Source organism: Gymnoscopelus braueri (assembly GCF_963280865.1).
Source record: "Gymnoscopelus braueri genome assembly, chromosome: 22".
Classification (NCBI taxonomy): domain Eukaryota; kingdom Metazoa; phylum Chordata; class Actinopteri; order Myctophiformes; family Myctophidae; genus Gymnoscopelus; species Gymnoscopelus braueri.
In genome coordinates, this window is record NC_137624.1 from 42,058,010 (window position 1) to 42,084,243 (window position 26,234).

The 26,234-nt window shown below is 40.7% G+C and overlaps 3 protein-coding genes across 3 annotated transcripts in view; all 3 read right to left on the minus strand.

Moving 5' to 3' along the window:
* Nucleotides 1-4,899: 4,899 nt before the first annotated feature.
* Nucleotides 4,900-7,920, minus strand: LOC308077790 (uncharacterized protein). The gene is made up of 4 exons (XM_080418721.1): nucleotides 7,397-7,920; nucleotides 6,750-6,902; nucleotides 6,216-6,279; nucleotides 4,900-5,306 (listed from the first exon to the last, which is right to left on the minus strand). The coding sequence occupies exons 1-4, from the start codon at nucleotides 7,814-7,816 to the stop codon at nucleotides 5,014-5,016; spliced, it is 930 nt and encodes a 309-aa protein (XP_080274847.1). The 5' UTR covers nucleotides 7,817-7,920; the 3' UTR covers nucleotides 4,900-5,013.
* A 12,755-nt stretch (nucleotides 7,921-20,675) lies between these two features.
* LOC308079038 (phosphatidylinositol 4-phosphate 5-kinase type-1 alpha-like) lies at nucleotides 20,676-21,926 on the minus strand (the record flags this gene model as incomplete). The annotated part of the gene is made up of 1 exon (XM_080420375.1): nucleotides 20,676-21,926. The coding sequence occupies one exon, from the start codon at nucleotides 21,924-21,926 to the stop codon at nucleotides 20,676-20,678; it is 1,251 nt and encodes a 416-aa protein (XP_080276501.1).
* Nucleotides 21,927-24,362: 2,436 nt separating this feature from the next.
* LOC308079040 (uncharacterized protein) overlaps nucleotides 24,363-26,234 on the minus strand; it is a gene marked incomplete at its 3' end in the record, with an annotated part of 2,551 nt that continues 679 nt past the window's right edge. Inside the window, exons 2-3 of the mRNA XM_080420377.1 lie at nucleotides 25,908-26,006; nucleotides 24,363-24,777 (exon numbers count right to left, since the gene is read on the minus strand). Coding sequence (XP_080276503.1) covers nucleotides 24,363-24,777; nucleotides 25,908-25,987 — 495 coding nt within the window. The 5' untranslated portion in view covers nucleotides 25,988-26,006. The remainder of the gene's footprint in view (nucleotides 24,778-25,907; nucleotides 26,007-26,234) is intronic.

Sequence of the window (26,234 nt, forward strand, 5' to 3'; positions counted from 1 at the left end):
TACAATGCTTTATGCCGCAAGTTGGCATTTTTCATTTTTGTTTTTTTACAGATTATAAAAGTACAGAATATAAGCTTTCATATGATGTATCATTCATTGAAATCGGAACACATTTGAAGAAGATGTGCTCATTTGAATCTGGTTATCTATAATAGTGCAATATGAGATAATCCCTTCCAAAGAATTGTCACTTCTAGCACCTCTCAGCTCCAGGTAATGGGCGTGAACAATGGGTAATTTATTCAGCCTAGCCACTCCTCTAATCACTCCCCCATTGACACCTTTCAGTCAGCTGTATCCACTCTATTTAGTGCCAGGGACCCCCATAGAGGATCTGTGTTGTAAAAAAATAGGCATTTTAAGTAATCATCATCATAATAGATTTGATCAAATATTTATTTGAAAATAGCAGATCTACAAGCTCACAATGCATGCTTGTAGATCGGCAATTTTCAAATAGCCAATGTATGTAAATGTATTGATAAATCCAGTGCTGGTGTTGTTCTGTGAGAGAAACAAGCTACGAGGTCTATGAAAAGAAGCCAACATGGTGTTTGCACTTTGTTCATTTACAGCCTGTACATCTACATAAACGTTCAGATTTCAAATATAAAGTGCTTACCCCATGGCCACAGATGTTACAATTCACTTCGGGTGGGTATAAGTACCCGTATCTTCAGCATTGTTCAATAAAAAGCATTTTAATCCGATCAGCGGCCATTTTTTCATAGTTATAATTTATGCAATACACCTCCCAACCGATGCGGTCGCGTAGTTGAAAGCAAATGGATAAAGTGGCCACCGATCGGATTAAAATGCTTTTTATTGAACAATACGGAAGATACGTGTACTTATGTGGGCCCGTACATAATTGTAACATCCGTGGCCATGGGTTAAGCACTTTATATTTGAAATCTGAACGTTTATGTAGATGTACGGGCTGTAAAAGACACTCGCCACAACGAGCTAACGAGGCTATGCTATCTAGCCTAGCTACACGTTGTGGAATACAGTGAAATACTTCCATTCAAACGAACGTTGAGCGGCCTGTTTAGCTGAAAGGTTGGTATAGCTCAAAATGGGGGGGTCATCAAACACACGGAGGAAAATGAATGAATAGTCCTAGCAGATCAGAGCAACTTTCGCTCTGCGCCGAAAGTTAAATAACAACGCTTCAGACAGAGACCAGTGTTGCCAGATTGTATGAGAGAAATAAGCAACCAGGTATAGGAAAAAAAGCCCAAAATAAAGCGACTATGGGCCACATGAGCATTTTAACCCTACTGTATGCATCAGCTATTTGAAAATAGCAGATCTACAAGCTCACAACGCGTCGCATCGTGAGCGACGCACTGTGAGCTTATAGATCTGCTATTTTCAAATAAAATCTTGGGGGCTAACTTATAATAACAATACCTGGCAACACCGGCTCTTGCGGTGCTCAGACCATAGGCTCAGTGAAACCGGAGTACAATGCCTAGCTAGTGACCAATCGAAACTCTATGCAAATCTCGGCCAAGTAGTGTCTCTCCACCCCCCAAAGTAACACAGAGACTGGCTCAAAAGCAGCATAGTAGAGCCTACTTTACCCTACAAATGTAACCATTTAATGATTCTCCCACGACTATATTTTGCAATAGAAACCTTCTTTAACATTAGAACTGTGTTAATATGAAAAAAAAAAAAAAACACAAAAAAAAAACGAAGCTAAATTCACATTTTCACTCTGTTTCCACAAAAGCGACTTGGGGAAGGTTTCATTGTATTCAGTCACATATTTTCTCTTTTTCAGCAACGTCCTGCTTCACACTGCTGCTCAGTGGCCAACAGTGTGAAGCAGGACATGCAAAAAATATATATTTAGTTATGATCCATTGTTACAACTCTAAATCCTAACAGTTTTTTGAAAAACCCATGTTGCTATATATCAGTGGTGCTCAAACTTTTTCATGTCACGTGTTACAATAGGTGTCCAATTGTTGCTTAGGTAGGAACCTTAGTTCTACAGGTGTGTGATGCACAACGCCTGTTGTTGGTTGCACTACTAGACAGACAGAGTGCGGTTCTTGTTAACATGTGAGCTGGAGCGCAAACTAATAAACTATTGCCCGGCTGGGCTAAATATTATATCTGTGGTGATTATTGACAAAAAGAACAGAATTTAACATCAAGGACAGGTAAAAGCAATATGGTAGAAGCTGAACCTTGGTATTAATAATGCACATCTATTATGATTATCAGGATGAGGATGATGATTACCTGACAAAGAGGTGAATGTGTCAGGTTAATCCAATCATCTTTCTGTAAGTTGGCAAGTTCTGTGCTACTGGTTGGTGCCCCCCTTATCCCTGCATTTCATGACTGCCACCATGTGTTCGAAAATAATATTGCAATATATATCTAAAATAATATGCCAACAGTAAACAATCATGCATCTTGAGAGCAGCGCATGCATGCGTGCACACATTGCTCTGGGGTTCGAGGTCTAATTAACCCTATATCAGGGGTCTTCAACAGGGGGTCCTCAGAGTTACTACAGGGGCGCCGTTAAATCTTTGTGTGATAGGATAATGTTTTTTACATTAACCACTTGAACCCTATATAGCATCCCTATTCTGAGTGGAACTTAACCCAAAAATAGCAGATCCACAATCTCACAATGCCTCACAGCACGAGGCATTGTGAGATTGTAGATCGGTAATTCCACAGTATGATTCAAATATCCAAAACTCAAGCAACATGCATGAAAAATCCATAGAGCTCATAAAAATCCGATTTAGGCTGCATCTACCACTAATGAGCACAAGAAATAGAATTAAACAAAAAGTGTGATTATACTATTTTTTTTAAACGTTAACATGACATGGTTACACACTATGACTTTAAAATGATAGTTCACCCCCAAAATGACCTTTTTCTATCAATTAGTCACCCCATGGACACTTGAATTCATGGAAATATTTTAGTTTTTGCCTAAGCCATAATTTGATCACCGGCAGCGGTTCCGGTAGGAGACACAAAGAGTCTCCTTTGTGTCTCCTACCGGAACCGCGCTGGTCATCAAATTATTGGCTTAGTAATGAGACAAAAACAAAAAAATATCCATGAATTCAAGTCTCCATGGGGTGACTAATCGATAGAAAGAAAGTATTTTTGTTGGGTGAACTATCCCTTTCAACACACTGATATTAAAGGTAGAGTAAAAGATGTTTCTTGGTTAAAATAAGTGTTAAATAGCTATATTCTGACAGTACTCAGAGTCATTGCTATATAGAGTGTTTGTTCAGTAACAGGAGTTTCCATGTCTCTCCAGCTCTTTATTAAACAGAAAATGCATTTTCAGGTAGGGATACCAACTCTTATCCAATCAGAAGAGAGATCTCATACAGGAAATAGGATAAGCAAGTGAAATTTAAAGTTACGAAACAAATAAATAAATGAGCAGAGCTAAATTAACCCTGTTAAGTTAAGCTGATAAATGGGTACTCTCTCCTGATTGGCAGAATTTGGCAACCCACCTGAACCAACATTGCCTGAACATGTATTTTCTGTTTATCAAAGAGCTGGAGAGAGCATGGCGACGCATGGACGCAATGCGTCGCATGGCGACGCAATGTGAGCTTGTAGATCGGCTATTTTCGAATAGCCGAAATGTATACAGTAGGGCTGAAGTGGTTAATTTATGTTTTTTAATAATAATCAAAATCTACAAAGTAACTAGTGACTAAAGTTTTCAAATAATTGTAGTGGAGTAAAAGTACAATATTTGCCTGAGATGTAGTTCACAATGTAACGCATTCAGTGGCCCCTGCCCACTGAGTGCTACATTGGTAGCACCGTTTGCAACATTGAAAACAACAAACACAACACTGTAGTATACATACATTTAACATGACATTACAATCACATAATGCATAATGAGCCCTTTCAACGTATACAGTACATTTGGTCTGGGATTAGATTAAGCTCCATATTCAATTTCAGGATTGACTGAGTGCACAAATGAGTGGCTCCGTCTAACCTTGTTAAATCAGAAAACTTCGTATCTCCTGTTTGATGGTAAGCAGGGATGGGGGGCCTGTGCTATAGCCTGGTTCCAGACAAATCTGCCATTGCAAAAAAAAAAATGCCCTTGGCAGATTAGGTCTGGCCCCTCTCCATATAGAGCACCGAAGTCTGACGTAATTTACACATCCTACCTGGTTCGCAGTTTTCCAACCCCGTTCTGAATCCCCATAGACGTCTTTAACTCATTCAGTGCCAAGCTTATTTATGGAATTTGTGTGCCACAGCCAAAATTCATTGTAAAAATAAAGTGCTTAGGAGCCGAGATACAGCCTTTTTCAGTAAGAAGTTAAACAAAGAGTGAATGGAGCAGCAAATCTTCAAATCATCATATCTTGGGTTCTGAACATTTCTTTAAAAAAAATATATATATTTTTTTTTTGGACATCTTAGACGTCCAGTGGCACTCGGGGCTTATATCAACGGACGTCTTAGACGTCCAGTGGCACTGAATGATTTAATATCGCGTCTAATAAGAACTATGTTCCAAAAATAATCAAATGACCCCGGCGGTTTGACTCTTATGGATATGAAGCATCAACTGACGGTGAGAAAACGATAATGTTACTTCCGCCGAATTAGTTAAATTTTCGCCAGAAACGGACTGTATCATATATAAGTGACTGACTATCATAAACGATACAGAACCTCCTCCCTGACAATATCACAGAGACAGTTAGTACCACAATTCTTATACGATTCTAAGATGACCCAATGTTAATCTCCATAGAGAAATTACTTTACTCTATAAGATTGTATTTCTCTCCCTCCGAAGTTGTGAGGGACCAATCAGGGCCCAGTATGCAAATATATGGGAAGGGTTTATCACCAGAGGCATTTTTTTTTATTTGCCCCTCGGAAATGCAGGTTCCACACAGAGATTCCAGACTAATATCTACGCAGTGATATTAGTCAGGCCATGCCAGGCTTGGCCTGTGCCCACCGGCGCTACGCCACCGTCTCTTTAGCATTAAAAGATTGTGAAAGAGTTAGTGTGGCTTGAGAGACGGCCTTAGAGACTGCATCACGGATGAAGGGCTGAGAGGCGGCTGTAGAGACTGCAGCAGAGATGAAGGGCTGGAACGGGATGGATGGAGGAGAGGAGTGAACATCTGGACGCAATGTACCGGGTGGGACGGCGGTGCCAGCGCTATCCTCTGAAAGTAAAGGAACCCTTTCAGGCGGAGGAGGAGACCCCTCCGTCAGCTGAGATTCTCTTGTCGTGTGATTTTTGTTTTTTTCTGTTGAAGAATTTGTGTCAGTTATTTCAAAGCAAACAATCAGGGATAAAAAATAGTAATAATATTATTCACCACCGCGTCCCAAAACGTTCCCCAAGCTTATTTTAAGAACAATTGCAAAATGTTTACTTTTTCTTTTCAATGAATAGTTTAGCTTTCTTCCTAATAGCGTTATTTTAAATGCAATCTGGGAACCCAGAGCCAGTGAGAATGAAAAACAGCGCCCTCTGCTGTTTGTACTATCTCTCACTGGCTCTGGGACAATGGCGACGTAGCACCCGTGCGCAAAGGAAACCGGGGTTTTGGTCTGCCTTCACGCTCCACTTCCGGGTGGTGCAACTGTTTTCATTCCCACTAACAATATTTCTACACGGAACACTAACACCACTTCTCCCAGAGAACATGGATCGTTTTGGTTATAAGCCCACTTGTTTCTATGATGAAAGAGCAAGTTAAAATGTGAATATCTTTCCGTGGTTTTGTCTGCTCCGCGGACGCTATTGTTAAATTAGTTTCGGCTTGTTTCGAGTAGGGAAGGATCAGCGGACACGTAAATCCCGCCCACTACATTTGATTGGGTAAAGCGCGGCCTGCTTCCTGATCTGAAGGCACGCCCACGCCCACACAGTGCGTACACGTTATGACGAACCTTCACGACAGATTCCAACGCAGAGCAGAATCTGTTCTTGAGAGATTATTTTAAATGAAACTGAACTTCCAGTAGGTAGACTTAAAGATTAAACCTGTGATGACTAATCATATTACAAGATTCATATAGTAATTAATCAAAGGGTATCTTCATTTGAAATACGCCTAGTTTTTACGGTAAATCCAACCATCTAGTAAAGCATCAGACAGACAGACATCAGACATCAAACAGACAGACAGACAGACAGCACCAGAACATACCTGACATGAGCAACATAAATTCATAGACGTCATCCAGGTTGATATTCTTCTGCTTCATCTCCTCCTATACAAACACAATGAAACAAACAGAGAAGATGTTAATACTAGCCCAGCCCTATCTGTCTGTCTGTCCTGTATTATGTATTCTTGGTATCAAAAGCAAGAATAACAGCATGTTGTGTCTGCTGCAAATGTGAATGTCGAGGGTGTAGTCATCATCTGAGTTCTTCTGAATACACTGAATGCTAACAATGCACCTCATTGTTCATGAATGATAATAAAAAGGGGTTTTAAAATGTAAAACGTGACTGGGTCAGATTCTACACCCTGGCCCAGTTCTCTGGGAAATTGAATACCTAGGACCCCAATGGAACAAGACCGCAAGGACTTTTTTGGTGTTATCCTTTTAGACAAAATGTTTGACTGTACTTGTGCTGTTTTACATGTCTGTCTACTAAAATATTCAATCAATCAAATGGTTCTGACACAGTTTATGTAAATACATAAACATAACATAGTTCTGCTGGTACCCACCGTCCTTCTCAGTATCTCTTTCATTTGTATTTCCTCTTTGCCAGGTTCCTTTGCGGGGTTGTCATCTTTTCTGTAGTGTTTTCTGTAGTGCATTCCGATTACATATTCTACGAGTCCCAAACAGATGAACGCCAGGAGGCCTATGCCTATCCACTGGGACACAAAATAGACAGTTAACCAGTGGTACTGTACGTACTAGTAAATTACTATGAAAACTGAGTTAAGACAATTACAAGTTAGTAAGCGTGAGGCATCATCATTGCAATATGTAAGGATTTTTAATGCTGCATAATTATTTTTTTTAAATAAAAATTCCCTATGATTTTGCAACCCATTTTTTCACCCAGTGCCAATCGCCTATGTAATCCTGGGCGCTACTCTCCCTCTGCCAGCCAAGGGAGAGCCCAGAACTGAGCTCATGCCTCCTTCAATGCATGAGGAGTTAGCAAGCCGCTTCTTATCACCTGACAGGGGGGAGTTTCCTAGCCTGGCATTGGCCAGACTGATAATGTGGATTCACTCTCACGTTCCTCCCCGGTAGGAACGTGATAGTGAATCCACGTTATCAGTCTGGCCAATGCCAGGCTAGGAGTTTCCCCCGTTGGACGTATAATGCTGCATAATTCCAACGGGATCGAGGTCCTTACCTGAGATTGTACGAAGAAGTCTTGTGATTTGAGCATACATTGTTGAAGTGTCCCCGGCTTCCTCTTGTAGATACAGGTCACATTTGGCTCAAGTGGCTCACACCATTTCTGCGGAGTTGAATCTTTAAGATCCACATATCTACCTTCCCAGTTTGTCATGGCACAAGTAAAGTAGCGGCCATCAAGGAACAGTAAGATCAGCCAAATGATGGAGGGTACGACGCTGGAGACGATAGTCGAGAACACAGAGGACATGTCGCCACAATGGCATTCTTTGATCTTAGCGCTCAGCATCAGGAGAAAGGACATGAGAGCAGGAATGATGAAGAAGACAGATGACGACAATGCATTCCTCCAATGTTCTTCCAATTTCCTACAAGGACACTCAAACTGTGTCTCCACAAGCTTCTCCAGTCCCATGAGGATGAAGCTGAAAGATGCATTTGTTGCCACAGGACTCTTCTTAAATTCTTCTTTCAGTGCGTGAACCCATTTGACTCCAGATTTCTTTTGGTCTTTTTCATTGTCTGCCCCAGCCATCTCCATATGTACGTCCATGGCTAACTCGCATGTACTTTCTTTCTGCCCCTGTGTCTCTCTTTAGTACCTCCACATCAGACTGGATTGAACAGAGGAGGGCGTGTCATCTGTTATGACTGTGTATGCTCAATACACATACACAATACTCGTCTTAATAGATTAATGAGAGTATGTCAGGTGAACTCTCTTCATCTGTTGCATGCCATGGGTGTGTTCTCTCACCACACTGAGACAGTTTATGGCCCAAAGCCATCAGGACTATGAACAAATAATAGGATACAATTTCAATAGTCTCTCTCTCTCTCTCTCTCTCTCTCTCTCTCTCTCTCTCTCTCTCTCTCTGCTATTATTGAATAGCCAAAGACATCTTAAAATGACACAGACTTGGTCTTAATGGATTAATGAGAGCATGTCAGGTGAACAAAATGCCTCAAATCATGAACGTAGCGTCCAATTGCGGTGAAACTTTGCACGCACATTCGCCGGAGACCTGTGTTCCGAGGAGCACTTTTTCGTGTGTGTGTGTGTGTGTGTGTGTGTGTGTGTGTGTGTGTGTGTGTGTGTGTGTGTGTGTGTGTGTGTGTGTGTGTGTGTGTGTGTGTGTGGGGCAGATCTACAAGCTTGTAGATCTGATATTTGTGAATAGCCAAAGTATATGGGTTAAGGTGAAGCATCATAATGCTTACAGACAGACCTTTTCTTTTGGCCACAATGAGAGTGTATGATAATGGCCATAGCTGTAATACATTATTATAATAATTAATAATAATAATGTTAAAATACATTAAAAGTCACTGATAAGTGGTGGTTGGGTGCTTTACGTAAAGTAATAAGGTTTCTGGAAGTTTAGGCCAGAAATGTTTTGTGGTGTTCTTGCATAGATGTTCTTTTTCATGTTGCTGTTTATGTTGCTGTTTTTTTTCTTTTCTTTGGCTATTCAAAAATAGCAGATATACAAGCTCATAGCGCGGCACCGAGTGCCGCGCTATGAGCTTGTAGATCTGCTATTTTTTGAAAAATCTTGATTTTTTTTTTCAAAAAAAACTGTTAGGATTTAGAAAACATTTTTAAGAATCGCCTCAGGTCTTAATGGGTTAAAGCACCCGATGACTACTTAGGACTTATAACCAGAGGTGGACAAAGTACTCAACCCCAGTACTTGAGTAAGAGTACAGATACTCCTGGTCAAATTTACTCCACTACAAGTAAAAGTAGCTCAGTCAAAATGTTACTCAAGTAAGAGTAAAAAAGTAATTGCTTTTAAATATACTTAAGTATTCAAAAGTACATGCTTTTAAAAATACTTAAGTAAAAGTAAAAGTCCTTTGAAGTCCTCGACTACCTCAAGCACTGTCCCGTTGGCAGTGGCAATGATCCTCCACAATAATCCTCTGTGTTAAATACCCATACTTTGGTTTTCTTGACATAGAGCTTGAGGCAGATCTTCCTGCACTCCATTTCTACTGCCAGTAGTTCCCTTACATTCTCTGCTGTGTCTGAGACTCAGGCATTGTCATCTGCATAGTAGATGTCAGTAATCATGATGGGAGTCACTAGCTTATCAATCAATCTATCTATCAATTAATCAATCAATCAATCAATCAATCAATCAATAAAACGTTATTTATAGAGCACATTTTCACACAACCTTAGTTGACCAAAGTGCTGCACAGGTAAAAGCAAAGTAATTACAGCAAATCAAAGAACAAAAACACATAACATGTATAAAATACATAACATGTATGCATATAGGAGACACAGACACAGAGCGAGATTGTATTTACACCTATACACAGAAGGTAGGAAACGTTAGACAGGAGTTAAAATAGGAATTTTTAGGAGTGGACCAGAGAGAAAAGGTGAGTTTTTAGTATTAAAGGACTTAAAAATCTTGATGGACTTGGCAGATCTGATGTGGGGGGAGATTGTTCCACAGCTCTGGGGCCACCACCGCAAAAGCACGGTCAGCTTAGTCTTCCTTGGGACAGCGTGAACCCCAGTGCCTCAAAAGATTATTATTTTCTCATGAGGAAATAACAGGAGTCACACATGAGTGACACATCGCTGACAAAGCTGCACTCAGATCACATTAATTATATTCAAGTTCTTAATGTACTTTGGTGATAATCTGATAAAGAAAATCTATTTGGTACACATTCTCAGATCCAGGGCCATCAACTGTGACCTTTTTGTCAAGATACAATAATATTCAGCTTCAAAGATTAGGACATGGAGCTAACTTTAAACTGAGACCGACCGTAATTTTTTTTATAAATGCATAGAGTAACTGTCATGAAGGGCGTTTTGATTACAGTGATTACACATATTTTTTCACCAGCTCATAAGTAAAGAGGATGTGGTCACAAAGAGGAAGCTGTTGTCTGCATTTTCATATGAACCCACACGCACAACCGTTAACTTCAAAACAATGACACCGACATTCACAGCGGCAAACTTCACCCTGTCAAAACAAGATGGCACAGAGACAAGTTGACTTGCTTGGTCTCATACAACCTTTGATTTCCTATACTAATACATCTCACCTGTGTGAGACATGACCTTTGACACAATCTAAATGTCTCAATAGAAGAGCAGGGAGACAAAATATAGCCGACCCAATTGTATAAGTTATATTGTATTAACATACTCTACCATACAGATTGGACAACATTACGTTTTATTCATAAAAAAAAGTTACATAGTGCCTCTTTAAGTAGATCTCATGTCATTATTGTTTACAGTGCTTTTAAAAATACTTAAAGTAAAAGTAGAAGCACATTTCTTAATTTTTATATCAATGAATTGCTGTAATGTTTTCACAATTAATTTATAGGACCGTGTAACTCTTGTTTCAGAGAAGTAACTCTTTGAAACCACCTGTACTGCAAGCACTGATGTGCTTGTAGAAGCACTACGTTATACAAAGCCTGCAGAAACACCTATAAAAACGAAAATAGAAATGACTGAACCAGAACTAAATACTTTTACTCCTATACACCCATACAAGATGTAACAAAGAGGTGAGCGGAGGGGGAAGCCAGAAACACGGCTAGTGTGAGAGCAAAAGTGTGACCAATTGCATTTTAGGGAAGAAAAAAGAAACAGCCAACCTAAAAGTACTCAGTACTTTACAACCTTCCTCTTTGTGGTCACAAAGAGGAAGCTGTTGTCTGCATTTTCATATGTACCCACACGCACAACTGTTAACTTCACCAAAACAAGATGACACCGACATGCACAGCGGCGAACTTCACTCTGTCAAAACAAGATGACACCGACATGCACAGCAGCGAACTTCATCCTGTCAAAACAAGATGGCACAGAGACAAGTTGACTTGCTTGGTCTCCATACAACCTTTGATTTCCTATACTAATACATCTGGTCAAAATTCATGTCAGATCCTGTGTGAGACATGACCTTTGACACGATCTAAATGTCTCAATAAAGAGGTGAGCGGAGGGGGAAGCCAGAAACACGGCTAATGTGAGAGCAGAAGTGTGGCCAATTGCATTATAGGGAAGAAAAAATAAACTGCCAACCTAAAAGTACTCAGTACTTTCCAGCCTTCCTAGAAATGTACTTGAGTAAAAGTAAAATATTTTTCTTGGAAATGTACTCAAGTAAGAGTAATAAGTATTTTAAAAATCTAATACTCAAGTAAAGTACATATCCTCAGAATCTGTACTTAAGTACAGTACTCAAGTACATTTACTTCGTTACTGTCCACCACTGCTTATAACCACACTATAATGCAATAATATATCGTTATCTATCGGGGGCTCTTATCTCCATATTTAAACTTTTTGTGTTTTTTCGTAAATTAACGGCCTACTTTACTTGATCCCCCATCCTACAGCGTCACAGGAAAGCCTCAAAAGTAACAGATCTACGTTTTGAGCTTGTAGATCTGTTTTGAATTAATTTTATTGTCATAAAGCATCATGTACGAGTGCTATAACTATAATTATACAGGCTTATACTGTAAGTAGATTATAATTACATTATTATGAGTTTTCAAATGGGGGGTCCGGCAAATACATATCAATTTCGGCGTCCTTGACACCCTATGAGCTTGTACATCTGCTATTTTTGCCAGACCCAAGGGGTCGGGCTTACATGAGGCTTTGTATCTGTTTTCTCCATACATGGGCATGGTCACATTTTCCCCCGGCCCCAGCCAAAAAAGTCTGTCCCCCTTTCGTCCCCTTTCGTCACGAACTATTCATGACATCATTATTATGTCACAAGTATGTAACTTCATTCTGGGTCTGGCAGAACCAGGTCTCCTGGTCTTGTTTTTGCCAGACCCAAGGGGTCGGGCTTACATGAGGCTTTGTACCTGTTTCGTCCATACATGGGCATGGTTCATTTGTCCTCCGGCCCCAGCCAAAAAAAAGTTTGTGACGTCCCCTTTCGTCACGAACTATTCATGACATCATGAACTTCAGTTATAAAGTGGTTTGTAGGTGTGTTACATACTAGGACTACATTCTGGGTCTGGCAGAACCAGGTCTCCTGGACTTGTTTAAAGAAAATCGTGAACGTTTTTGCAAACCTTTGACATAATATACGTTTGTAACTCAAATCTTATTTGCTTCTGCATGGGGGGTCCCTGGAACAACATATTTTGAGATGGGGGTCCGCGGCCAAACAGATCACTTTGGGTGGTCCTTGACATGAAAAAGTTTGAGAACCACTGATATTATAGCAACATCATTCTTTTATTTTTGTTTAAACTGTTAGGATTTAGATTTTTTTGTGGAATCCCCCACAAGCAAAGACTTGAGTTAAAAATGTTTAACTTTGAAAAACAAATTTTCAGGATTTTTCAAAAAAAGAAATAGCAGATCTACAAGCTCGGTGACACGCTATGAGCTTGTATATCTGTTTTTTTTAAAGCCCAAAGTATAAAAAATAATGGTTATAGCTATAACAAAATCTAAAATGACACGGTATGTGTTCCCGGATTGAATGGGTTAATGGGTTACCCCATTAAGACCTGGAACGCATCTTAGGCCGTGTGGTGACCCACCAAAAAGTGCCTAGAAAATGAATTTCGTTCCCACGACTTGGATCTACTTTTTCAATGCATTTTTGCATAGACAATACCCTTGTGGACTTTGGGTTAAAATTTCTCCGCACAAAATCCTGCAGTATTTTTTCACAAGCCAGAAATGTGTATAAAAGTGAATAACCAAAAAACGAAAATCTTGTGCTGCTGTTTTTGCTTGTAAAATGTGTTTTTGGCAACACAAAATCTTTCTCAAATGTCATAAATACATGTACCTAACACCTGAAACAAGTGTTGGTGCCTTAGTGTACTCATATTTGAATTTTGATCATGAAATGTAGAAAGAAAACGCTTCTACTGAAGTGATCGGCGCCCAGCACAATGAAACATACACATAGTACATTTAGATAAAAGCTTATATTTCATACATAGAAAATGTCACAACCTACTGTGTACTGAAAGGTAGGGGAAAAAAGCAGCACTCCTTGGCCCAAAATGGCTGAAAATCAGCCCCCTAGATTGGAATAATGCCAAAAATGGACTAGACTAAAATAAATAAAGCTCCAAATTATTACAACATATGGTATACAATATTTATTAAAATACCAAAGTGTGTCACAGCATGTGTCATTTGTACATCAACCCTCCCACCCACCCACAAGATCAGGCCTTCTGTGTCACTCACAGGTATGAACAGAGAAATGTTGGTTGACAGTGCAACGGCAGCAAAATAGTATACAAATATGACAAAATATTAAAGTGCAGACTGCATCTCCTCTGGATGACCACTGATCACACCATTAATGGATTTGGGGCACCAACTTGACTCAATGCGTATGTCTTGCAGCATTACCAAACCTTTTTCCTAAAAATACCTAGGAAGGACATGTATGTATGTTCAGAGATGTTGCACTTGGTAGGGCAGTGAAAAACCAGCTGGGGGAAATCAGGGGTCAACCTCCGCTTCAATTTATCCTGCCTGCATCATAAAATGTTAGGGAAAGATGAGCACAAGTGTGTAAGTAAAGATGTATTCACAATGATAGCCAATTTAGTTTAAATATACTCTTTTGTGAGGGAATACATCTATAATATACTTTTCAGCATAAAGGTTTTTGTTTTGTTTCCCAGAACTGTGTGGTATTTGAGTTACCTGTAGTTTGAAGCATCAAGGTCCTCATGCTTCTTCACTGTGTTTACGAACATCCTTTGTAGCTGGTTTATTTTCAGCACCTCTTGGTCAACTATAAGCCATGGCGGATGACTCTCTCACAGAAGATCTTGTAGCGGTCAGCGAAGGGTGGTTCATTTCCACACACACGCACACGCACACGCACACGCACACACACACACACACACACACACACACACACACACACACACACACTAACCATTTATTTATGTCCACATAAAGGAGAAACATACAGGGACACAAATATTATAGGTGCAGTAAGGTTACATTCACATAATCCTGGAATATGTTTTCATGATACAATAGGCATGTCACTCAGTACTCTATGGGTATAAGTAACACCGTCTCCGCCAATTACAACAGAGACAGCACAATACTTTGCCAACCTTTTTGCCTTCTTTTTGGGCATCCCAAGTTGTTGAAACCCTCTAACAGCCAGTATGTGGGTATGTCCTATAGGCTGCCAAATATAAAAACAAATAGTCTGCACCTAATAGCCCAGCTCTGAGATGGTATTTAGGAGTGGTTGGTATTTAATGATCTTGGTCATAAAGGCTTCCTCTAGGCTAAAGTCAAAGGTGCAGGCTATCTAATACAGACACTTCCCTGGACTCTTTATAAATCACAACATCTGTATTAGCTGTTAACGATGTAAAGATGTCTGAGTTATCACAGAGATGGAACATGGATGAAATGACACGGGAATGTTTAAAATACAGTAATAGCACCCATACAATCATAAAATGACAAATCAATATTTGACAGTCCAATATTGACACGCATGTTTTGTTTACAATCTCTTACTTGGCCATATTGCCAATTAGCTTATGGGCTTTATCAGCACTGGTGAGATGCAGTGGTGGACAGCAAGAAAGGACAATTACTTGAGTACTGTAGGTTTTTTTAGTACCTGTACTTTCAGTGGTGTAAAGTAACTAAGTACATTTACTAAAGTAGGCTACTGTACTCAAAGTAGAATTTTGAGTTAGTTTTACTTTCACAACGTGATGTGTTTTGAGCTTATAGATATGCTATTTTCAATTGATTTTTTTCATGTGATAACATAAAAAATGATTTCAGTCTCATGTTAAAATGTGTCTCCCCCCAAATAAATCTATTGAAAATAGCAGATCTACAAGCTCACAACGCGTTGTGATGCGTTCTGAGCTTGTAGATCTGCTATTTTCAATAGATGTTTTTATCTGATAACACAATAAATTATTTCAGTCTCTCATGTTAAAATGCGAGTACGCCCCCCCCCTCACCTGCTGACGTTTCTGTTTGAGAGAGTTGATCCTTCTGCCGTTTTCCTCTCACATTAATCACATTAATGTCTTTTTGTCAATAACACGCTGGTAGAATGTTGCGTGAAACCCAGCGTCCTCAGGAGGCTTGTAAGAACCCATATCCACACAATGTTGACGTTTATAAGTAACGTTGACACACATTCTGTAGTAGCCCTGAAACATTCAACCATGTGTTTGCACTTTCTCCATTAACGGCCCGTACATCTACATAAACGTTCATATTTCAGATTTAAAATGCTTACCTATGGCCATGGATGTTACAATTATGTACGGGCCCAGAGAAGTACCTATATCTTCCGTATTGTTCAATAAAAAGCATGTTAATCCGATCGGTGGCCATTTTCACCATATCCTTTCAACCACGCGACCCTATCGGATGGGAGGTGTATTGCACTCTGATACATTATAAATCAATGAGAAAATGGCCACCGATCGGTTAAGAATACTCTTTATTGAACAATACGGAATATACGGGTACTTCTGCGGGACCCTACAGAATTGTGACATTAGTGGCCATGCGGTAAGCACTTTATATTTGAAATCTGAACGTTTATGTAGATGTACGGGCCGTAAATGGAAAAGTGCAAACACCTGGTTGAAGTTCGGTCGGGACAGACGACCGTCGTGTATCCATGGCTAGTTGTAGTTATATCCCATCTTGTCCGTGTAAATTCCTGAACCTCTTCTTTCTGGACAGACATAAGATTCATATAGCATCGGTTCGAGTCCTTTTGACGTGCTTTTGAAGGATATTTTCTTCGTTTTGAGTTCTTTTCGTCGGACGTTAGCGTTGCCATGGCTGTTGTTGCAGGAAATGGTGAGAGTAACGAGGCGACCCCATTGGCTGTAACGGGAATCACGTGCCAAAAACCGCACCACCCCTTTGAAAGTATTACTACGCTGCTAAGAAAATAGTACCGACTTTTAAACACTGATTAAAAACAAAATGCGCCAAAACAGATGGCGAAACCTTTGTTTCTTACTTACTACCAATAGATCTTTTTTAAGAAGCAGAGATTATTTAGATCCACTTGATGGGAACGAAACTGAACGAAAAGAGCCTAGACAATAGGGCCTATCTGTGTCACTTTAGATTTCTTTGGCTATTCAAAAATAGCAGATCTACAAGCTCATTGCGCGGCACCGAGTGCCGCGCTATGAGCTTGTAGATCTGCTCTTTTTGAAAAATCGTGAAAAGAATTTTTTTTCCAAAAAAAATAATATTTTTTTTATTTTTTCAAAAAACTTTTTTTAGAAAACATTTTTAGATTTTTTTCAAAAAACTCTTTTTTAAAGAAAACATTTTTAAGAATCGCCTCAGGTCTTAATGGGTTCAACAGGCACATAGAGGGAGAGAAGTGGAGGGGAGACCACAGACCAGACCTTTACAATTCCTCTCCAACATGAACATGTACAGATAGGTATCCACTGCATGACGCATAAGCCCCCTGCATTTGGGGTTTCAAAATGTCCTGTTTTCATGTTCTGTATACTTTTATTACACTACATAGCGTTTATAATTGAAACATACTGTACAGCAGGGGTCTTCAACAGGGGGTCCGGGACCCCTAGGGGGGTCCTCAGAGCTACTATAGGGGGTCCGCCAAATCTTTGTGTGATAGGATTTCGTTTTTTTACGTTAACCACTTGAACCCTAGAATTCCTTTCCTGAGGAGAACATTAGCTATAAGAGGCTATAGGTGTAGAGGGAAAAAATAACAGGCTAAGTAAAAAAAAAACTTTAATCTGAAACACAATTTTATACAATATAGAGGGGGTCCCTGCTTCATCTCTCTCTCAGCTAGGGGGTCCTTGGCCTGAAAACGTTGAAGAACCCTGCTGTACAGTACAACTACTGAACTATTTAGTTTTATTTTAGTAACATGTTTTTGAGCATCACACTTTGAGGGAAATAAACCTCAAGGTATTATATTCACGTGTGCGTTTGTGCGAGTGCAAAAGTGAACATACTTCTGCGCAAAACTCTGGATTTGTTTCAGTTTGCATAACAGGGTCGGGCATGGGTGTACAGAATGCTAACTGCTACCTTGCATTACCTTCTATTCAAACACCTGCAGTTGATGAAACGTCAACAAACAGCTTGGCACGATATTTAACACCTAGAGGTCATTAAATATCGTGCCAAACTGTTTGTTGATTTTTCATCAACTGTAGTTTGTCGGTTGGACCCTAGACTTCAGGCCCCGTCTTGCGCGCACCGCCTTACCTCTGATCGCCAAACTTATTAGCCCTATTTTACTATTTTGAAAAAGATTTTTGTTTATGAGCTTGTAGATCAGCAATTCTTTTTCAAATAGTGAAAAAGGTTTAGGGATAAGGGGTAAGGCAAGATAGGGCTCTTCGTCTCCAACAGAACCCAGAGGGTGAGGGGTTGCTGAGAGCATGTCAGGTGAACTCCCTTCATGTCTTGCATGCCATGGGTGAGTTCACTCATCACATTGAGACAGTTCATGGCCCAAAGCCATCAGGACTCTGAACAAATATAAGAAACAAATACAAACGTCTCTCTCTCTCTCTCACCCATGCAAGTGCAATATTTAATATTTAAGTGTTGCCATGTCCCTGATGACTAACTTTTACGAATGCTACCAGTATTAATTTAGTCGACTAGACTAAGACTAAACAATTTCAGATGACTAAAATAGGACTAAAACTAAATGGTGTGTTATTGATAAGAGTATGACAGAATTTGCTGTCAAAATTAACACTGAATACTACATGAATCAATGTAATCATTTGACCTAATCTGTTGGTGTGTGTGTGTGTGTGTGTGTGTGTGTGTGTGTGTGTGTGTGTGTGTGTGTGTGTGTGTGTGTGTGTGTGTGTGTGTGTGTGTGTGTGTGTGTGTGTGTGTGTGTGTGTGTGTGTGTGTGTGTGTGTGTTCGGAATTGTATCCAGATTTCACGCAAATCGGTACACATGATCTCTATAGCCATGTGATCAAGATGGATCTGTTAGATTTTTCATATTCCATCCTGATTGGCTAAGATTGACATCTAAAGTTTGCAGGAGTGGCCCGTTTTGAACAAAATGCCGCAAATCATGAACGCAGCGTGAAACTTTGCACACACATTAGCACTACGTTGAGGAACAAATGCCACCCTTTTAACATATTTCAACCTATTATTACAGTATTTTTTTATATTTTGTTATTGCTACTTTTACTCAAGTAAAACATCTGAGTACTTCTTCCACCACTGGCTAATACAGCAGGAACTCTCACGAGCGTCGGTAAGTATTCTAGAGGACATAATCTAGTCACCCCTGAAACAAACAAGCAAACATTCAAATGTTTTACTTAAGTAAAAGTATCATTACGGCAATGTAGAAATACAAGTAAAAGTCAGGAATAAAAAATGTACTTGAGTAAAAGTACAAAAGTATTGGTATCAATATGGACTTAAAGTACCAAAAGTAGAAAATACTCATTATGCAGAATGTCCCATTTCACAAGTTTTCAAATGTATACAAATCTTTTGAAAATAGCAGATCTACAAGCTCACATGCATCACGATGCGACACATTGTGAGCTTGTAGATCGGCTATTTTCAAATGGCTGAATTGTATAGAGCTGAAGTGGTTAATGTATGTTTTGTAATAATAATCAAAATCTGCTAGTAACTAGTAACTAAAGTTTTAAAATAATTGTAGTGGAGTAAGAAGTACAATATTTGCCTCTGATATGTAGTGGAGTAGAAGTAAAAGTATTGGAAATTGGAAATACTCAAATGTACTTAGTTACTTTCCACCACAGCCAAATGGACATGTTTACAGACGTCCATTTGGTTCCATTTGTATGGTCTCAGAGTTATGTTTGAGTACCACTGTTGTATGTAGGCTAATACCTGTGTGAGTCTGTGACAGATATATCCCTTTGAATCTGTAATCTTTGAATGTAATACAAACAATAATGTCTTCACAAAAGTGTTCCTTTATAGGTCATTGGTTCTGAAAGTGGGGTCCGAGGACCCCCAGGGGTCCTTGCCCTCCAAGGTTCCAGGGGGTCCCCAGCAAAATGTGTTAATACAGCATCTCAATCATTTTAACCGCTTTATCCATATCTATATATACAAGTGTCTGTGTGAGCCTCCAAAAAGTTACGTTTCGCTTTCGGTTTGTGTTGCAGTTAGGTTTCGCTTTCGGTTTGCGTGTTGCCAAATCATGTGCGAGAAACAAGCACCGGTGTTGCAATGAACGTCTACACGCTCTACTGTCTCGGTATCCGATGTGCAGGCCAGGCTGCTAGACGGAAGGGCCGCGTAGCGGCCAGAACCTCTAGTTGTAGACGTTGTGTAAAGCTAGCTAACCCCGTTTGTGGTGTATTCATACTCAGGCATCAGGATACCTGTCAGAGTAGGACCAGTGAACCAGATGGATAGATAAAAGTACTTAGATATTTATTTTAGCAGAACAGTACAAGCATAATGGCACTGACAGAGTATGGAGGTGATGAATGAGTTGATGGTGATGATTTTAAATTAAATTGCTCAGGAATCATTCCTGAGCATCAAAATAACTCAGGAATAACATAGGGAACAGCAGGAAACCAAACACTCACCTCTCAAACAACTACACCAAATGAGTACCTTTTGAACATAGATATAGAAACCTAGATACCTCATTGGCCTCTGCAGTTCATTGGAGCGACCTGTATCGCAATACAAGGCTCTGGCGGCCGCCATAGAGGGCAAGCTGCCACTCAAAGTGACTACTGGCCAATCACAGAGCGTCTAACTGAGTAGTTGCGTAGTTGCTGCGCGGCTGCCTCTTACGAAAAGACCCGCCCCCACCTGCCTCTGATTGGCCTACCGAGTGTCCCCTTCTAATCACTCAGTGCAGGTGTGTTAACAATTAGGCAAGTGCCCAGTCTGGGCTGAGCAGGAGGGGATTCGTGCCATGCTGTGAGCTTTAAATTTAAACACAAAGCTTCTCTTCTGGGGGCCCTGGCACAAAACAGATGGGGGTCCGGCAAATACATATATCAATTTGGGCGTCCTTGACACAAAAAAGTTTGAGAACCACTGCTTTTGGGATCTAGCATGTCCCAGTCAACACACAGCACAGCGCAGGGACAGAAATGGGGATGTAATACTGGACCACACCTTGTCCGGAACCAGCAACTGTTTTCGCAGAGACCACACCTTGTCCGTAACTAGCAACTGTTTTGGCATGGGACAGGAGTGGGGATGTGATACTCTTTGAGCTCCTCATGTAGGTATCGGCGAGTTCTCTGTGCTGGACAGACCCGCATAGTTCCCTACGCGTCCCATCTTAGATGAGGGGGTATATGTGACTGTTCTGAAGACCCGATTGCACATGAATTTCTGAAAGCGTTCTGAATAGAAGCTCGGCTTGCTCACCGATACAGTATTCCCATCGTGGATGGCAGATTTCAAGTAATGTTCAAGCTTCTTTGCCACTGTATAGGACTGCAAGATGTCAATGATGCCGACGTACACCAGCAGCCTCTCACCCCTGGTGTTTCTTGCTAGTATTCCTCCCATTTGATCAAGTGTAGCCATAGCCAACTTGGCGATAGATCTCTGGCTTTGTTTCCGTTGGCCCACAGAACTCGCCTCAGCCTCCTCTCTGGCATGCTCCCGAATCGCCCGGTCCAAGTTGTGGACACCCACCAGCAGGCTGTAGTCCATTATCTCATGGCTCTGCAGCACCAAACAATCTGCCCGGATGCTCTCGCTGAGGGCACTGTGCTTGTCAGCGTCGAGTAGCAGGCCCTCGGGTATGCCCGTTATGAAGTCCAGGTCCTTGTAGGTGGGCGTCGCCTTGGTTATCTCCTTGGACGAAGCCGTTCGCTTCCAGGAGCCCTTCAGGTCAAATTTGAGGTGCACCCGTATGCCGCAGGGGATCAGATTGTTCATGACCACGAACCGAATCTTCTTTGCCTTCGTCTGTACGCAGTAGAGGCCGTAGAACTTTGGCAAAAAGGTCTCTTTGTTCTGAGTCAGATTTGTGTAGTAACGCGGGAGCAGCTTCTGCAAAAACTCTGCCTCTTTGTACGGCACCGTCTTAATGATGAACTTGTCGTCGCTGGAAACGTAGAACACGGAGCCGCTGGCCCCGGGGTCGGACAGCTCTATCAGAGACCGGTTGAACAGCGAATGCAGGTAGTCGTTAGGCCCGATCTCAAATAAGTCCCTGAAGTAGTGAAAGGCCATCGGAGCGTACATCTTGAACTTGAAGTCACTGTGCGGGTGGGCCGGTGTCAGGTAGCTGCCTTTAGCCGGGAAGAAGACTGTCTCCGACTCTTCAAAGTCTTGATCCTGTATGTCTCTCTCGGGGTCCTGGCACAGGCGCCCCACCGTGTGGGTCATGCCGATTTCGATGGCGTCTTCCAGGGCAGACGAGGCGGTCCTCTTGTAGGTGGTCTCCCCTGTGGGATCGAGTCCACGATGCAATCCAATCGTTTTATTTTCCTTTTCCTTTCTCTTCTTTTCCATTGTCTGAGCTGAGCATGGGCCTGCTGACCACTTCTAAGACGCAAATTCCTTTGTGATACTCAAATAGCAGGAGTATTTATTATCTTTAAAGCAAAAACTTTTGTTTTGCTTTGGGTAACAGCCTTTAAACATAGCTTCCCTGTATGTACAGTATACGTCATCAAATAATGACAGCCTCGACCAAATATGGAGTTCCACAGGCTCTTGAAAGTGCTCTGGTCGGATATATGGTGTAACCATGCCATGGCATGGCCCCCAAAATATCTCCGGCCCGGTTCTCCTCAGTGGCTGGAGCAATTGATCTGCATTTGCACACAGACATTGGCCATTACCATGTGCACGGAACAACGAAGTCAGTTTTTCACTTTCCCCAAATGTCAGCTGTTTATTTGCGTTTTTGTGTTTGTTGGCTCCCGGGTTGCCAAATCATGTGCGCGCAACAAGCGCCGGTGTTGCCTCCTCCTCAAAATAAGCGGACCATCCGTGAAACAAACTTTGAGTGCTCATATCCCCCGACGGGTATGGTCTAGTAACTATAATTATACAGGCTTATACTGTAAGTAGATTATAATACATTATTATAAGTATGTTCATAATGCATTATAGACATGTGATGCATAGATGTTACAGAAATGATATTCTAGAAAACATGGGTTATAATGTGTGAGACGCTTAAGAGGGCCTTTTAAGAGCTCATTGTTACTTTTATGTCGAAGGGTAAATGTATTCTTTGAGACACACATACGGGTATTTCTGGGCGTGGCCGAATCCCGCATTCCTTCACGAGGTGAAACAACACAGCTTTCACCATTGGAATTGCATTACAGAACGTACACATTGTTACATTTTATTTGTACACGCACGCACACACAGGATGCTACAGCCACCTTGCATTACCTTTTATTCAAACACCTAGAGGTTATTAACACAATGAGTGCCATAAACGGTCCGGACAGTTTTTCATAATCCAAACGAGGAGTGCCGTATTGACCCAATTTTATTTTTATACGTGGGGCGCTCTAACGAAACTTTGGGATCATCCAAGGAGTTTCTGAGAAGGAAAGGCCGGATGTGGATCCATGTCAAAAATCCTTCCGGTTGGCCTTTCCAATGTTAACTCGGTGACTAAAAGCTTAATATCTCCATTTCTTTTTAACGTGGTGGAAGCGAGCCGTTTTCGATCGGCGATCACTCTGCAATGGAGGATTGTGTTTGAAATATTATTGTTCCAGGCGTTAGTCGGGACCCTCCGCCGTCTCGCACGCACGCTTGTTTACATGCACTTCCGCGTCGGGGCTTCTACAGCACGAAACGTATCAACGTAAGTGGATGGAAGAAATGCAGGCACTGAACGTATAATATTTTAATAAACCTCTGGCACCCGATGTGTTAAATATTGTGCCAAGCTGTTTGTTGATCTTTTATCAACTTTCAACCCCATCCACCCAGACTATTTGTGGATAAACCCTCTAACCTTTGTTGCTCGACTATACTTTGGTTGGTTCATGGATCCTAGACTTTATCCCTAAACGTTTTTGCAATTTTATCTATTTTGAAAAACATTTAAAAATAGTTAAAATAGCCGATCAGGCTCACAATGTGTCGATGTAGATCGGCTAGTTGAACTATTTTAAAATGCTTTTCAAAATAGTAAAATATGGCTAATAAGTTTAGGCATAAGGGGTAAGGCGGCGTGCAAGATATAGGGCCCTTTATCGCCAACAGAACACAGGGAGTGAGGGGTTAATGAAAGCATGTCAGGTGAACTCTCTTCATCTACAGTACAGGGGGGTGTGTGTGTGTGTGTGTGTGTGTGTGTGTGTGTGTGTGTGTGTGTGTGTGTGTGTGTGTGTGTGTGTGTGTGTGTGTGTGTGTGTGTGTGTGTGTGTGTGTGTGTGTGTGTGCGCATAATGTTTCATTCAAATGTACATAGGATGAATGAATATTCATCATGTACTCATGTAGTATGGCTGCAAATGGTGAATGCTGATTTGTCTGATTGTATTATAGGGCTATGAATACTGATAGTATTATGAATAATGATTGACTGTGGCCTGCCCACTTCCTGGTCATATTGGGAGCAGAATTATAGTGATAATTATATGTAAAATTATCCACTATATAATTTCATTCCAGTGGTACCCTGAACACTTACATAACGTGTACAAGTCCTATAAATAAAAAAACATAATAGTAATAATAATAATAATAGTAATAATAATTGTGCCACAGTAGGCCACACAAATACACACATTTCCAAGTGACTGATTATGTGCTTTTATTTTGGTCCAGTGATTATCCTATACTTTTTAATGTGTAACATACAGAAGGGGTCATGGCCTGAAAAAGTTGAAAAACACTGCTCTAGACGACACATTTCTAAAATAAGATCATTTTAAAATACATCATTCTACAGCATTCCTTGCGTTACTCATCTCACTTGTCATCAATTTCCACCTTCATGGTAGCCGTGTAAGTGCTTGACATTGTGGCCTTGACAGTAAAATTAGAGTACGTAACGGTGATGGCTTCGTTTGCTTTACGTCTGACAAAATCCAACTCTTCCTTCTCATACATCTCATCATAAAGATCAGAATCGCATCTCTTGTTTGCTTCGAAGAATCCCGCCGCGTACCAGTTTGAGTACAGGTTGCGGTCGAAGGGCACCGAAAACATGACTGCGATTTTCTTGGCGCATGCTTTCGTGTCGGCGTCGACGAGATCGTAGGTGAAGACGCCCACGGCACCCCTTGCACTACGCGGCGTCTTGACGAACTGTGCGGCCGTCGTCGTGGCAGGGCCGACGGTGCTTTGCAGAGGTTTGGAGCACTGGCCACTGTGAAGGTACATCCTTAATATGGTAGGAAGGAAAATAAAGTTAGAGCCATTGAGCTATGGTTAGAGGGACACAAGAAGAAGAGTGAGCACTAAGGAAGAATGGGTATCTCGATGTAAACATTTCTATTTTGTCCAAAATGTAAAAATTAAATAAAAATGGTTTTAAGTAATGTAGGCTATATATGATGTGAACATGCACAGTACATCATTATCAGACTTGCATTTACCCTTCAACTTCTTGTTTATACCCAAAATTATTGGATTGACAGGTTTTGTAGCAATTTGTAGCAATTGTAAAATATTAGACCTTAATTGTGAAATGTTCAATCATGTTCTAATCATAGCCAATTTTACATAATATAATAATAATAATGAACTTTATTTGTATAGCACCTTTCATGACATGAAATGCAGCTCAAAGTGCTTTACAGAGCAATAATACAATTACAGTTAGAACCAATTTAACAATAAAGCAAACAAAAATAAAATAAAATAAAAGCAAAGGCATAAAACAACATTAAAATAGGCAATACAGTGAGGAATTAAAAATCAACCAAAGAATCAGCTAAAAGCAAGAGTGAAGTAATAGGTCTTGAGCTGTGCTTTAAAGCTATCGACAGAGGCTGCCTGTCTTAAGTGTAATGGGAGTTTATTCCACACTGTCGGTCCGTAAAAGCAGAATGCTGCTTCACCGTATTTTTTATATGTCATTGTAGGCACCTCGAGCAGGTCAGCACTTGAAGACCTGAGGGCCCGGTTTGGAACATATCTCTCTAGGCAGTCAGAGAGGTAGGAAGGTGCCAGACCATTTAGAGCTTTATAAACTATTAAAATAATTTTAAAATCAATCCTAAAAACAACCGGGAGCCAGTGTAGTGAAGCTAGAACTGGAGTGATATGTTCTCTCATCCTAGTTTTAGTTAAAATTCTGGCTGCCGCATTTTGAACAAGTTGTAATCTGTCAGTTGTTTTCTTTGGCAGGCCAGAGTAGAGTGCGTTGCAGTAATCAAGCCGAGAGAAAACAAAAGCGTGGATCAGCGTTAGAGGTGCCCACTCTTCCTGTTACTTGTTAGAGCAACTGACTAAAAAGGTTATAGGCAAAACATAAATAAATAGGCAAAACATAAATGAATAAACAGCTACCTTGGATTCATGAGTGTATGGGAAGAACAATCATTTTTAATCTCAATGGTGCACTGGCGACCGGCTGGAGCAGCATCCATGATGACAGAAGATCAAAGCCTGGCCAGACACAGCAAAGACAACGTTATTCATTGACTTCTTCTGCACTCATTGCCCAGAGTCACAGTATGATTTCTATTTGATCATACTTAAGACCTGAGGCCGATTCTACACATGTCTTTTAAATTTGTTTTTGTATGAATATATAACATTTTTCACAATTTCTCAAAAATAGCAGATCTACAAGATCATAGCGCAGCACTATGAGCTTGTATATCTGCAATTTTT